Here is a 16045-nt window from a genome sequence, read left to right as displayed (position 1 = left end):
GCATAAATACCACAGCACAGCCAGACTTGGGGGGGTGGGAGGAATCACAGGCCACAGGGGACCATGCTTCAGAGGCATTAAATACAGGGACTAAACGTTACAGTCCACCTCACCGTACACACGACTCATGGATTAAAAGTAAGGAAACCACAGTATATACGTGCAAGCGGCTTTGGTCAGAGAAAATGAACGAGGGAGGTGGAGCCATGCACAGGAAGAAGGGCTTGCCTGTCTACTCTCCATCTTCTTCATCCCCACAAAGTCACCTGGGATCATAGAATGAATCAGCTGGTCTCGGTAAGACACTGAAAAGTCCTGTCTGCTGTCCTCAAAGGCTTCTGGGCTCTCTGTGGGCAAAGAGGGGCCCTACAGCTGAGAACACTTGAACCCCTGGAAGGAACCAGCCTGTACTGGAGGGGGAGGGATATGGAACGGATCAGATAGAGGAGGGGGCCGCAGCCAGCCAGGCCAGGTGGGCGTGATGTGTGCCTGATCCAGGTCCCGGGAGAGCAGGAGAGATCACGGAGGAATCCACTGTCGCAAGCAAAGCTGAAGATGGCAGGTCAAGCCTGTGTTTCTCACAACTGTCCCAAAGCCCGTTCCTCTCAGAACTGACTAGCACTGCTGGGGTCACACTGCAGCAACCGGACAATGGACGGGTCGCTCTTGGCACCTTTGATGAATTCTTCCAGGGACAGTTTACCTGAGGGATGAAAGCAGTAGAAGGAGGTTTAGCCAGTGCCATGGTTAAAGTCTGGAACCCTCTGGGAAGTGGACAATGTCCAGTCTCCACTCCCTTCTAGGGTATTTGCAATTCTTTTTACACATGAGTGTACACACATTTATTTACTGTGTGTATGTACGTGGGCACGTATTTGGTCAGAGGACAACCTGTAAGAGCTGGTGTAGGCTGTAGGGACTGAGCACAAGTCATGAGGTTTGGTAATGAATTCTGTGGCTAGAAGCAAGCTGCCAGCCCCACCTGGAGACTTGGAGAGTCACCATGATCTGAGGCAGCTGTGGAGATAGGACAAACTATGAGGCGCTGTTCAACTTCTATTTCTGTTACCGTGATAAAAATCCTCCGAATAACAACTTAAAGGGGGAAGTTGTCTTTGGTTTAGGTCTGGGTTTCAATCCATCACTACAGGGAGTCAAGGTCACAGGGCAGACGGGATAAATGTATGGGTGCTTGGCTGTTTGCTGATATTCTGCTTTTTCCTTTATTATACTGTTCAGCACCCCACCCCCAGCCTAGAGAGCGGCAATAGGCATTCCCATACCAATTAACCACCAAGAAAACCCCCAACAGGCATGCTCATAAGCTGCCATGATCTAGATTAATGGTTCTCAGCCTTCCGAATGCTGTGGCCCTTTGATACAGCCCCTCGCTTGTGCTGGTCCCCAAATGTAAGGCTATTTTTGTTGCCGCTTCATAACTGTAATTATGTTGCTGTTACGAACTGGAATGTAAGTATCTGTGTTTTCAGGTGGTCTTAAGCAACCCCTGGATAAAGCTTGTTTGATTCCCCAAAGGGGTCAGGAGCCATAGTTTGAAAACCACTGATCCAGATGGTTCTTCATTAAGACTCTTCTGAGCTGAGCAGTGGTAGTGCACATCTTTCATCCCAGTACCCAGGAGGCAGAGGCAGGTGGATCTCTGAGTTTGAGGCCAACACGGCCTAAACAGCAAGTTCCAGGACAGCCAGGGCCACACAGAGAAACCCTGTCTCTAAAAAACCAACAGCAAAAACCAACCAACCAACCAACCAACCAACCAACCAACCAACCAACCTCTCTTCTAGGGCTGGAGAGATGGTTCAGCAGTTAAGGACAGTTGCTGCTTTTGCAGAGGGTCCTTGGGTCCTGGATTTAGTTCCCAGCATCCACCGGGCAGTTCCCAACCATTTGTAACTCCAGTTCCAGGGGGACCCAATGCCCTTCTCTGGCCTCTTACACATTACACAAATATACATTCAGGCAAGCACTCATATGCAAAATAAAATACTAAATCTTAAGAAAAAGAGACTTCTGAGGCAATTCTAAACTGAGTCAAGCTGACAGTTAAACCGATCACAGAGCCTCCTAGTGCAGATGCTTGCCAGCTCCCGGGGATGATTGCTGTCCTCTGATTCTCGATCCTGTCTGTTCCAGCCTCTCTGAGTGCCCTACCTTCTCCTTTCTTGAGTGCTAGTAAATGGCCACTGGCTTACAAGGCAGATTATGTGCTCAGTAAGCCCACAGTGGGGATGCAGACTCTACTCTGAAGCTGGTGAGGCTTCTGGCCTTGACAATCCGAAACAATGGCCCTCCATGTTAAGTGTGCCGTCAGCATGGTACTACTTTAGCCTCACACCCGTGCAAGTGGGTTTATCCCCGTTTCATGGAGAATAAAGCCAAGCCCAGGAAGTGGCCAAGCCTCAGTACAGTCTGTCAGAACCCGAGCCTCGATGTCACAATACACAAGAGAGTAAAGAACACTTTCAAAATTGGTTGAAAGGCAGTGCTAGGCAAGAGGTTGTCTTGCTTTGTGTGTGAACATGTTTTGAACGGCATTTCCTTGCTGTCTGGAAAGCTTTTTGCTGTCTACAGTTCCACAGGAACCTTGAGTCCTGCTGAGCTCCGTCCTCAGCTCACCTGCGTGGAACACTCAAGGCTCCACACGGCACTTTCTTGTGCATTAGCGTACATTTAATCTCAGCGCAACCCAGGGAGCCTTTTCTTTCCTTAATGCTGCATTTCTCGTTGGAACAAAAGCCAATCAGTCTTGGCTCTACAAAGCCACAGACAGGCCGAATCAACTCACGGTGCAGCTACCTCACCCTTGCTGAGGTTCTGAGAAACTCAGCCAAGGCACAGGAGGACACTAGGCATGTCCTTGTGACTTCTCCCCACCTCGCCTCCTCCTGAGACCTGCCTTTTTGCAGCTGTGGTAGGACCTTGGAGTCCAGCTATGATGGCCATAACCAGATGAGGCTTCTATGCTTGGTGAGCCCCATGAGATCATATCCTCACATCCCAGGATGATGGCCTGGCCAGCCTCGCAGAATCCCAAGACTCAAAGCCCTTTGATTTACAGTCTCATCTCTCAGGCCACCAGTACACCCCCCCCATAGATTTGGGGAAATAGTAAGACCACTCCCTCCACCAACATGTGTGCTGGCTAATTTTATGTCAGCTTGACACAAGCTATAGTTATCAGAGAGGAGGGAGCCTCCATTGAGAAAATGCCTCTATAAAATGCCTGTATGAAAACCTGTAGGGCATTTTCTTATTCCTTCCTCCCTTTGCTTTCCTCCCTCCCTTACTCCCTCTCTCCCTCCTCTTTTTCCTTTGTTTTGTTTTTCAAAACAGGGTTTCTCTGTGTACAGCCCTGGCTGCCCTGGAACTCACTTTGTAGACCAGGTTGGTCTTGAACTCAAAGAGAGCCTCCTGTCTTCTAAGTGCTGGGATTAAAAGCATGTGCCACCATGCCTGACCAGAAGGGCATTTTTAAAATTATTGATTAATTGAGTAATTAATGATTTTGGGTGGTACAACCCTGGGCTGGTGGTCCTGAGTTCTATACAAAAGCAGGCTGAGCAAGCCAGGGGAAGAAAGCCAGTGAGCAGCACCTCTTTCACGGTCTCTGCATCAGCTCCTGCCTCCAGGTTCCTGCCCTCACTGTTTTTGATAATAAACTGTTATGTGGAAACTATGAGTAAATAAACCCTTTTTTCCCAAGTTGTTTGTGGTCATGGCATTTCTTCACAGTAATGATAACCCTAACTAAGACAACATGTATGACAGCAATGGTAACCCTAACTAAGACAACATGTATGACAGCAATGGTAATCCTAACTAAGACAACATGTATGACAGCAATGGTAACCCTAACTAAGACAACATGTATGACAGCAATGGTAACCCTAACTAAGACAACATGTATGACAGCAATGGTAACCCTAAGACAACATGTATGACAGCAATGGTAACCCTAACTAAGACAACATGTATGACAGCAATGGTAACCCTAACTAAGACAACATGTATGACAGCAATGGTAACCCTAAGACAATATGTATGACAGCAATGGTAACCCTAAGACAACATGTATGACAGCAATGGTAACCCTAACTAAGATAACATGTATGACAGCAATGGTAACCCTAACTAAGACAACATGTATGACAGCAATGGTAACCCTAACTAAGACAACATGTATGACAGCAATGGTAATCCTAACTAAGACAACATGTATGACAGCAATGGTAATCCTAACTAAGACAACATGTATGACAGCAATGGTAACCCTAACTAAGACAACATGTATGACAGTAATGGTAACCCTAACTAAGACAACATGTATGACAGTAATGGTAACCCTAACTAAGACAACATGTATGACAGCAATGGTAACCCTAACTAAGACAACATGTATGACAGCAATGGTAACCCTAACTAAGACAACATGTCTGAAGCATACAGCTCAGAGGGTCTATTGACATACCCATGGTAAAGCCATAGGAAGGGTGCAGAATGCAGGCTAGGTGTCCCTGACCCTGAATTCTATAGTCTCCCTTCCTTTAACAGAGCTCAATCAAAGGGGGTGGGAAGGGGCAGGACTGCATAGTACAGAGGGTGTATCCCAAACACATCTTTGCCACAGACAGTTTCACAGACGCATCTGTGCCCCCCACCTGCTCCGCCATGAACCCCCACAAAGCTTCCTTCCTACCGTCATTGTTTGTGTCCATCTGCCTGAAGATCTTGTCTGTTCGCTTCTCTGGCGTGGACTCGTCTTCAGGCATCTTCATCACGGAGGACACCATCTTGTAGATGGCCTGCAAAGGGGCATCTGTGAGTGTGCTTGGGAGGATGGGTGATGGCTCTCGCTTAGCCCACCAAGGAGCACGGACAGGAGAGTGCTCCCTGCCTGTGCCAGGACCCTTCTCTCATCAGAACAAACCTGCCATGTTGGGTGAAGGGAGCCAGGAAAGGTTAAATGACGTTCAAGTGCACAGGATACAGCTGGGGCAGAGGAAGAACAGAGGATCCTGAGCTGGGAGTGTGGGGGCCAGCAGGTATAGTGTTTGTCCAAAAGATACAAAGAATCTTTGGTGGGGGGCTGGAAATGCCTGGGGTCGGGGAGGTCAAAGGAGAAATACACCTGTGGGTCCTGAATCTGCAGATTCAACAAACTTCAGTTGGGAAATCTAAAAAAATAAAGTGGAGGTACACAGACCTTTCCCAGATGATACAAAGCATCAGTAACACCAATAGCCACTGCATTAGGCATTGTATATAGCTACTTTACTAATTGTATGTATGTATGTATGTATGTATGTATGTATGTATGTATGTATGTATGTATGTATGCCTGCATGCATGTATGTATCTACCTATCTATCTAATTTTTGGGGGTGGCAATCTCATGTGGCGTTCAGAGGACAACTTGTGGAAGTTGGCTCTCTTTTCCTACTATGTGGGTCTCAGCGATCAAACTCAGGCTCCCAGGCTTGGTAGTAAGCACCTTTACCCACAGAGTCATCTCCCTGGCCCAAATACAGTATGGAGGGGTGGAATGCAGGGTGCATATAAGCATCACTCCCATGAAGGACTGGCTGCTGCCTCATCCTGTACCGAGTCAGTCTGATTTCTATAGGAGGCCCTATAGACAGCTAACGTGTGTATATGTTATGCACATATGTGCAGATGAACACCTGTCCAGAGGCCAGACAGGAATGCAGTATCCACAGCACTTCCTTTTGTTTCTCACCATTTTAGTTGGGCTGCCTGGCCAGCAAGCTTCTGGGACTCGCTTGTCCCCTAGTTCTAGGGTTTCAGGCATGCTCAGCCACTCCTGGCTTTTCTGTTAGTGTTGGGATCTGAACTCGGGTCCTCATGCTTGTGCTTCAAGTGCTCTTACCCCCTGAGCCATTTCCCCGGTTCTTGCTCTGGTAATTCTTTAATCACCTATCTGAGCCTCAGATCTCATTAAAAGTAAAAAATGATCCATTTTATAGAACTGTGGGAATGAACCTGAAGGATGAGCTTAGCTGGGGCCTGATGTCTACCAAGCAATCGACAAACGCTTGGCTTTTACCATCATTCTTTGCAAAGACCCGCAGTCTTTTAGGACACCAGGTAGCAAGTGGGCCGAGGAATGACCTGGTGTACAGGGCTGGGCACGGGGTTCCTGATGCCTCTGGCTCCCTGGCTCCCTGTGCTCCTGGCCCTGCTGAGTGCCAGTACCTGCACAATCTCCAGCATCTCACTGCGGCTGATGTAGCCATTGCCGTCCAGGTCGTACATGCTGAAGGCCCACTTGAGCTTCTGTTCCAGCTTGCCCCGAGAGGTCACGCTCAGTGCGATGATGAACTCCCGGAAGTCGATGGTGCCATCGCTGTTGGTGTCAAAGGTGCGGAAGACGTGTTCGGCAAACTTAGAGGCGTCGCCATAGGGGAAGAAGTTGGCGTAGATCTTCTTGAATTCGTCCACTGTCAAATGGCCGGTGGGACAGTCCTTGAGGAAGCCTTTATACCATTCCTGCAGCTCATGGTCGGTGAACTCCGTGTGTTCCCGCAGGTCCTGCAGCACCTCAGGCCGCAGCTTGCTGTTCTGCTTGCCCATGGCAACTGGTAGTGGAGACTAAACCTGTAAGACAAAGACACAAGGTGAGCTGCAGGTGCCCGGGACCCAAGGTCTGCCTTCCTATCCCACCCTACCACCAAGATGGCTAAGCAACGTCCCCTGTATGTCCAGTGCCATCTGCTACAGCGGTGGCCCTCAACCTTCCTAATGCTGTGACCCTTTAATATAGTCCCTCCTGCTGTGGTGACCCCAACCATAACATTATTACTGTTGCTACGTCACAATTGTAATTTTGCTACAGTTATGGATCATAATGTGAATATCCGATATGCAGGATGGTCTTAGGTGACCCCCCCCCCCCCATGAAGGGGTTGTGACACAGGCTGAGAACTGCTGGGCTAGAGGAACTCAAGACCAGTGCAAACTCTGACTTCTAGCGTGTCCCTGTTTCGTTCTTGTCAGGAGGCCCAAAATGGTTCTACACAATGTGGCAAAACCCAGAACACTCGAAGAAAGACAGAAAGAATATCTTTTTATAGCTAGACATGGTCTACTTGGAGGATGCATGCAGAACCATGGAAATAAGGGAACGGGGAGAGGCAAGCTACAATCAGAGGAAAGAAGTATTGTCAGAAGTCCAGTAAGAGTTAGACCAGAGACAAGATTGAGACAAACCTCTCAGCTTATCAGCTTGGGGAAAAGGGGTCTCATGGACCTGATTCAGACTCTTGGCTTTCAATGGCTAGTTCTTTTTTTTTCCTCCTGGGGAACCAGGTGTGTTTGTTTGTTTGTTTGCTTGCTTGTTTTCCTGTCACAGACGCACTTGCTGATGCTGCACAGTGAATGAACCATGCTTGGGCAGGCGGATGCTGGTGGTTCGCCTTCCTACCTAACACAGCTTGGTGAGACTTACAAGCAGACTGACACCCATCCCGAGCGAACTCAGGGATGATGACGGAGAACAGGAACATGGCTTCAGCCTTTCAAAGTTTAACTTCATTCATCAGCAAGCCTAATTTTATAAATGACGTTCATCAGCCCCATTTCTACCCAGATTTCTAGGTCAACCTGGCTAGAGGAGGGTTTAATGGGGACCCAGGTATGAGCAAAGCTTTGAAGCAGGGGGCTTTCGGCCTCCCCAGACCTCCCTTTCCTCCCTCCTTTAGGGAGTCCCTGCTCTTTTACACCTCTGAGACACTGCCCTGTAAGGGAGTCCCGAGAATTAGCATGGATCTGTCAGTGAATGTCAATCTGAGTGTTAACAGCTGACACAGGCAGCCATGGAAATCCAATACCGTGCTCCACTGGAAAGCACACCCCACTGGAGTCTCCCACAAGGCCCATGTCTGAGACCCTGCAGTGACTGCCACTGGATGTTAATCCTCGGTCACGTCACTACCTCGCTTTGTTTTCTTTCTTTCACAGTAACACAAGTGCATAGCTCAGCTACTGTTGGAGGATGAGTGTGGGTGGTTATTCTCTACCCAAGTCCCAAAGGAAACCACTCTGAACTCACTGCTTGGAAGCTTATGAATTCCAGGTGTTAGGTGTTGGATCCTGTTAAGGAAGACGAGATATGCGCTAAGTATTACTTGTTACCCCCCCCCCCATCTTCTTCACCACCTTCCCAGGCTGTAAGCTTTCTATGTATGGGTTTTATTTACTTATCCACATGACTGGGAGATACTCTAAGTTCCTTGTCCAACACAGACATATGGCAAGCTTGATATTGCCTTTCAAAGCACACATTTACTTATCAATACCCCCCACATACACACTTCAAAGCACACATTTACTTATCAACACCCCACACATACACACATGCCCCACAAACCACCAACTCAAATGCCCATAGTATCCTGATCAGAAATAATCATCATCTCAGCTACCCTGGTACCACACATCTGTAATTCCGGAACTGGAGGGTGGAGTCAGGAGGATCAGGGGTTCAAGGTCACCCTTGACTACACAGCAAGCTCAGGGTCAGCCTGGGCTATATGAGACCCTGCCTCAATAAAAATTATATTAAAAGAGAGAGAAAACAAGCAGGCCAGTAGTGGTGCATTCCTTTAACCCCAGCACTCAGTCAGTAGCAGGAGAAGACAGATAGGAGTTCAAAGAAGGCTAGCCTGGGCTACAGAGAAAGTTCTAGGACAGCCAGGACTACATAGAGAAACCCTATCTCAAACACACACACACACACACACACACACACACACACACACACACACACACACACAGAGAGAGAGAGAGAGAGAGAGAGAGAGAGAGATCTACAAATGGAAGGAGGTTATGCACAAGGTGATTGCTTGTGAGAACACGTCAGATGGGTTTTTGTGCAGAGGCCTCTTCTGGAAGAACTTACTGGAAACAGTAAAGTTGGCTGAAGAGGAGAAATGGCTAGATGAACAGGGACCTTGTAGGACCCTTTGATGTGTCTCCCTCTGTAATTTTATTTGTTTGTTTATTAATTTTTTTTAAAGCTAGGGTCTCATGTAGCCCAGGCTAGCTTTAATCACTATGTAGCTGAGGATATCCTGCATCCTTTACCTTTCTGCCTCCACTGTCTAGCAGTCACAAGTGTAAGCCACCATGCCTGGCTTCATTTGCAGTTTTAAGTTGTTGAAATGTGTCCACGTGTTCTTTTCTTTTCTTTTTCTTCAGTGCTTTAAGGATATTTACTTATATGGTGTGTTACCAGAGTTTTACTTGTTATATAATGCACTGTGTGTGTGCCCCATGCCTGCAGAGGCTGGGATAGGACGTCGGATCCCCTAGGAGTCGAGTTACAGAAGTTGTGAGCCACCGTGTGGGTGTAGGGAACAGAACTGAACTGGAGTCCTCTTCAAGAACAGCAAGAGCCATCTCTTCAGGATCCCAGTCCCCGTGTTTCTATCTTCTGCTCAAAGAATAAGTATATCCAAATAGAGGCCCAGCCTCTATTTCTTGACTGGTGGCATGTCTCAGAACCTCCGAGTTGATAGAACAGGACAATGTAGGCTAAGCCCTGTCTGGGAGGAGCTCCAGGAACAGGAAGTAGAGACAGAGCCTCAGTGGTGGTACACAGCTTTAACCCAGCATTCAGAGGCAGAGGCAGAGGCAGATAGATAACTGAGTTCCAGGCCAGCTTGGTCTACACACAGAGAGAACCCTGTCTCGAAAAACAAAAAACAAAACCAAAAAAGGCAAAGCAAAGGCACTGGAGGACTGGCATAGGGAGGTGTGGGCCCTCCTGAGTCCCCCGTGATGGCTGACTGCCAGAGCCTCTTTTTTCTTGCTATACTCACAGCCTTGCTTCGACCAAGTCCTTTTTCTGCTTCACCTACAGCCTGGGCTTAAACCATGAGTCAGACAACCCCTCCCTGGCTGGAAGTACCTCCAAAAACTAGCCACATCCAGCTGTGAACAGGAGCCCATGAGGCCAACTTCTCCACTCTAACAGGACAAAAGTGACTGCTGGTGGTTGAGGGGTCACCACAGGCCTAGGATAAGCACATAGATGAAGAGCTAGCTGCTCTCCGGGGACCTACCACCTGGTGCTCTGGTCCACGCTCCAGCATGCACTCCTTGGGAAGAGGTAGAAATGCCCTTGATTTACTGTAGGCAATTCAGTTTAGAAACTCAATTAACAAGACACATGTAAAATCAAAGCCACACTGGGAACATGGAAGTGGAGGTAAGAACAGGGCAGCCAACAGTGGGAGGGTGGAACCCCTGGTGATGGTTGGTCCAAAGAATCCCTAAGCTGAGCAGGACAAGAGGTGCAAAGAAAGATGTCTGGGGGAACTCTAGGAATATGGGTGGGGAAGGAGGGAAGAAAGGAAGGAAGGGGTGGGAGGAAAGAAGGAAGGAGGGAGGGAGGAAGAGAGGAAGGAAAGAGAGGGGAAAGGAGGGAGGGGGAGGGAGTTGGGAACTGGAGTACCTAGAGGAAGGGACACTGAGGACTAGGAAGGTGGTTGCTAGGATGTCACTGTCAGTGGTGGGCCTTCAGGAAGCCCTCAGGCTGGAGGTACAACTGTGTGAAACAAGGTGGGCAGGGGACCCTAGAAAACAGGGCGGAGGTTGGGTGGTAGGAGGTGAGAGGTAGAGAAGCCAGGTTGGATCAAGCTGGGGGTGGGGTCCCCCTACTCAAATACTAGTATTGGGGAAAGAAGGGCCTAGAACCGGTGGAGCTGGGTAGTAGGTCCAAGGCCTCACCACTGAACTGTTCACAATAAATCTCTCGACTGGGGTCCCTTTAGAAACTTCCCATATCAGATATACCTTGCTAACTAGAAAACTGTTCCTCAGAGAGCTGCAGAACCTCTCCTAATGACTCCAGGTTGCCTGGCTATGGGACTGTGTGGGTAGGATAGCCCCAGAGAGGGAAAGGCAGTGACAGCTCCATTGCCACCAGAGCCAGCCCTGTGCTTGTGGCTCCTCTTCATGATCAACAGCCCCGCGCCCACAGCCTTGCCACGGACCCTTGGTTCCCAGCTCACGCGCGCAGCATCCACTCACCTCACTGAACACACATTGCTGCCGCGTCTGTGATTTATCGTCTAACAGATGCTACCAAAATGCCAAACTCCTAGTGCCTGCTCTGCAGATATCTGCGGGGAGGAGGCTGCAGGGCAGAGAGCCTTGGTGTCGCGGGAGGAGATGTTTGATTTCCCAGCTCCTTACCAAGTATCTCAGAGGCAGGAGCTCTAGAATGCAGAGCTGTGCCTATGCCTGGCCTTTGCCTCCTCCCTGGTGTCAGGCGGCTAGATGGAATGCATGCTTTCTGTTAGTTTAGGACAGTCTTGCTGTGTGGTTACAGTACACACACACACACACACACACACACACACACACACACACACACACACACACCCTTGCTCCCAGGATCCACTAATTTGGAGGCAGAAAGAACTTTAACATAGCCAGCACATCAAAAGGAGGATCAAGACTGCCCGGGAGCCTTTAAACCATGTTCAGGGCTATCCCTGAGGCGTTGAGGGTTCATGAGATGCAGAAAAGGGAAACGGAAGGGTCTAGGCCTCGGGACCTGGCTCTGAGAAGAGCAATGGCTTGAAGATCTGCTCCTGCATGCAAATGCATTCAAAGGAAGGGTGGCGCCTTGGGCTGGAGAGATGGCTCAGTGGTTAGGAGCACTGACTGTTCTCCCAGAGGTCCTGAGTTCAAATCCCAACAACCACATGGTGGCTCACAACCATGTCCTCTTCTGGTGTGTCTGGAATAAAATAAAATAAAAAGGGCGGTGCCAATGGGAATGAGTCTGGTCACCCTAAGAACCTGGGATGGATGGCAGAAGCAGTATGAGGTAAGGAGGAAGAGAGAGTAGGGTTGGTCCTTTTCTGAAACTCCAGTAAGGAAGGCTTCTATGTAAAGAAGCCCAAGCCCTGGAGGGACTCTGGTGTAGTCCTTCCGCCCTGCCACATCCCACTACACCGGGATGAGGGACACACCTGGATAATGCGAAGTGCTGCTGAGGTTCACGCATGTCCAATGTCCTGTTCTGAGCCATAGGAACGCTCAGCTCAATACAGTCAGTGACTCATCTCCAAAGGCGACAAGAATTCAGTACAAAGGTTTGGGACAGAGGATTAGTAGTCCTAGGGCAAGCTAGCCCACCAGGGAGGGCAAGGAAGCCGGCTCCTACAGCAGAGAGCTCCCCACCTTAGCTTCCTTCTCAGCATATGGAAGCTTGGGCTTACAGACACACCCCACAACTTAGGAGGGTGGCTGACACTTGGAGGTCAGGACCTGTTCCAGTGTTTTCTAGTCTCTTGGGTTCTTGAATATAGACGCTGAGTCATACTGGGTTGTGATCTCTATTCTTGAGGGCCTTGCTCTACTATGTGGAAGATGGCATTCAGAGTCAAGACTGAAGGCCAAGAGGGGATGATGGAAGGTTACACAGCCTCCAGGGAGAACTGGACTCAGCGAGGAGTTAGTAGAATAGTCCCATGGAGAAAGAGAAGATCCAGGTTAGAGCTAGGCTCTGTCTCTTGGGTTGTGCTCTGTCCTGGGCCACTTCCCTGTGAACATCCCGAGAGGCAATGAGTTTGCAAAGTGTACTTAGCTGTAGCCACAGAAGAAGCTCCTGGCCAGTAAAGTGGCTGTCAAAGCCATGTCAGAAGATGACCTCTTAATGCTTACTTTCATGGAACTGCTAAGTGGAGCCCGAAAACGCTGGCGGTCTCACACGTGCTTTCCGGCACTCTCCCGTAGACGCCTAACAGAGACCTAGATAAAATATTTAATATAAAAGACCTCATTTTAGCTCTCCCGGAGGCACCGAGACAGCAGCAAGGATTCAAAATAGGCTCAGTGCTGCGCACCCCGTGACCCCCCTGTTATTCATTAAGCAACTGAGCCAGGCTTATTGATGTTTAGCTGTCTGGGAAAACACCTGAAAAAACACAAATGCTTTTGCAGGGACAGAAAAAAAATCACATGTTCCCCAAAAGAAACACCAGCCGACCTCTGGCCATCAGACTAACTCAGGCTTCATTGATCCGACAGACATACTCTCATCTTTTAAGGGGTGAGGAACGAGGGTCCCCAGGGACAACACAGCCACCTCCTACTTGGCTTAAAACGCTTCATATTCTAGCAGGGCTTAGATCAGACAGACAACAGCCTTGGAGCATGGAGGACATGTGACTTCACGGTAATGGGAATTGGGGGAGGGAGCTAACAGCTCCTATGCCTTCTCCCTGGGTCTCTGTTCTGCTCTTATTGTCCTTAACACGCAGAATTGTAAAGCAAAAAGCAAACAAGTATCTGGGGAGCTCTGTGAAAATATTTAACCCAGGCTTGGTACAGCGAGTAAAAAGCTTTGAACAGCACAGTTCTGTTGTCGCTCAGAGAGGCCCAGCGCTCCAGTGTCCCATTAACACACAGCTTACCGCTGGCTAGGAACATGAGCGACACAGTTCACCCCACCACTCAGCAGTCCCATCAGTCAGACTGCCAAGCCTCCAGGGATGCTAGACATAGATACTGGAGGGAAGATGATGGGAACATGGGTACCAAATCCTGACGAAGTCCTGGTCTAAGGAGAGCCTGTTCCATGTCAGGTAGAATAGACGGTGACAGGTTGAACAGCCTCTACTATGTTTCTCCTTATGGTGACCAGCAAAAGATTGTTCATTTTGCTGCTGAGACCCTGTCTTGGAGGTGTGTGTGTGTGTGTGTGTGTGTGTGTGTGTTCGTGTGTCTGCATTTTCCAAAACAACTTGGACCTGAGTCCTGCTTTTCGTCAAATGTGTAAGTGAGACTCAAGCAGCCTCAGGCTCAGCTTCAGTGCAGCCCCTGCAGAAGGGAAGGCCTTGGGAAGTGTAGCAGGAGATGCATCTGGAATCACACGGGCTGCACTGAGGCTGGATGGACACTAGAGGGCGCAGACCAGCAGATTCCCTAACCCTCTGCTGACACCTGTTTCAATGTCTAAACTAGGCAAGAAAGTACAGTAGGTCTAAACCAGAGAGAGCTTCACAATGGATGGGTCCCAATGCCTTGGGGATCGTCTAAGACTATGGGAAAACACATATGTTTACATTATAATTTGTAACAGCAACAAAATTACAGTTATAAAGTAGCAATGAAAATTATTTTATGATTGGAGGTCACCACAATATGAAGAACTGTATTAAAGGGTCACAGCATTGGGAAGATTGAGAATCACTGGCCTAAACTTAAGTAAGTCCTTAGTGTAAAATACAGAGGATTTGGGTCCCCCTTTGGAATACAACGGGTTAAATCCAACAGGCCGTGGGCATTGCTCACCCCTGTTTCTCTTTCATCTTTCCATGTGGTTGTAGGAAAATCTCATATAATATATGCACGTAGCTGTCATCATATTTCTGGTGGGCAGTACCAAGGACTCCGGAGCTCAGGCCACCAAATGGGGATCCTACTCAACACAGTTAGCACCCTGTGGTACCCTGTGCACTTCAGTCACGGACACCATGAGTGAAGAATGCCGTGTTCCTGAAGTCCTCAGTTCCACAGACCTGCAGGGCGACCTTGGGCCTCTCTGGAGAAGCCTGACCCCAGCAAGGGTAGCAGAAGGCCACAGGAAGAGATGGATGGTCCTCTTCTGAGTGGGACAACAGCCAGCCCCCAGTGAGATCCACGGGTCGGGGTGGGGGGAAGGCTCAGGAGTTACTGGGGACCCACATGCAAAGTCAGCCTGCCATCTGAGCCACAGATTCCATGTCATGGCAAAGCCACTCCCAAGGAGCTCACACTCCCAACTCCCCAGAGCCTGGGAACTCACTTTACCACCAGGAGAGAACAGAATCCCATCAGTTTTGTCCTCCATACATACACTGTGACACCTGCCCATCACACACAAACTAATCCATACATGTAAAACTTAAGCACCAAGGTAAGAGTGTAACGGAAAAAGGACCGAAGGGCAGCTAGCAAGGCTGTATGGAGAGCCTGCCCTGCGCCGTCTGACCCTTCTCCCTTTGCTCTCTCCCAAGGCTGAAAGGCCCCACATGAGTTGGGGAACCAGAGGAGGCGGGAGGAAAAGGACAGGAAATCCCCAAGAACTTTCTTTCTTACTGGAAACTGCTACTGTAACAGGAAGGGGGCCACGTGGGTGGCTCTTCTTTAAGCTGAACTCATCTGGGTCACACCCACTCCAGTCACCCGGGAAGCTCCCACTCACACCCCCAAGCCTGTTCAGACACAAACATCCCGCCACCCACTGGAGGACAAATTTCTCAGACACCATGGCCACTGTCTCCAGCATCTCGATGGCACTTCTGATCTATTAAGACAGACTTTTAGAGTGTCATTACTTTCGTTTTCCCCTCATTGGACTCTGGTAAGCATGTTTCAGCCCCAGGGCCTTTGCATCTGCAGATCCTCCTCCACCTCTCTGCCCTTCTTCCTGTCTGTGTCAGAGAGGGTCATTCCTTCAGTATTGTACTTCCTCTTAGGAGAGACCTCTATGATTAGCATCAAGTCACAACCACCTTCAAACTCTCATCCTGTTTTTTTCAGAACACTTCCTCAGATCAGGCACTGAACTCCCTTTTCTTTCCTTTCCTTTCCTTTTCTTTTCTTTTCTTTCCTTTTCTTTTCTTTTCTTTTCTTTTCCTGTGTGTGTGTGTGTGTGTGTGTGTGCAGGATATTTAGGTTGACAAGAGAATGTCTTTTTCTTCTTTTTTTTTTTCTTTTCTTTACTCTGCCCTTCCCCCAAGTCAGGGTTTCTCTGTGCAGCCCTGGCTATCCTGGAACTCCGTAGACCAGGCTGGCTTCAGTGTCACAGAGATCCACCTGCCTCTGCTTCCCGGGTGCTGGGATTGAAGGTGTGTGCCACCACTGCCCAGCTGTCTTTTTCTTTTTAAAAAGAATCTGCTTTTGAAATTTCTCTTCACATGCACGTCTGTGTGTACGTAGGCCATTATGCTTAGAGAGGTGGGAAGGAGTCTGAGACCTGGAGCTGAAGTTACCGGTGGCGCACAGA

The 16045-nt window shown here is 48.9% G+C and overlaps 1 protein-coding gene across 2 annotated transcripts in view; it reads right to left on the bottom strand.

Annotated features, from left to right (window-relative positions):
- Positions 1-460: 460 nt before the first annotated feature.
- The window catches only part of HPCAL1 (hippocalcin like 1), a 101199-nt gene continuing 85614 nt past the window's right edge, over positions 461-16045 (bottom strand). For both annotated transcript variants that reach the window (XM_080919881.1, XM_080919882.1), the window contains 3 exons: positions 6235-6636; positions 4718-4823; positions 461-703 (listed from right to left, as the gene is read on the bottom strand). In XM_080919881.1, the coding sequence (XP_080776007.1) occupies positions 606-703; positions 4718-4823; positions 6235-6612 (582 nt within the window). In that variant the 5' untranslated portion in view covers positions 6613-6636 and the 3' untranslated portion in view covers positions 461-605. The remainder of the gene's footprint in view (positions 704-4717; positions 4824-6234; positions 6637-16045) is intronic.

Source organism: Micromys minutus (genome assembly GCF_963924665.1).
Source record: "Micromys minutus genome assembly, chromosome: 1".
In the NCBI taxonomy this organism is placed as follows: domain Eukaryota; kingdom Metazoa; phylum Chordata; class Mammalia; order Rodentia; family Muridae; genus Micromys; species Micromys minutus.
The sequence above is the reverse complement of the archived record's forward strand: the minus strand, read 5'-3'. Positions and strand labels throughout refer to the sequence as shown.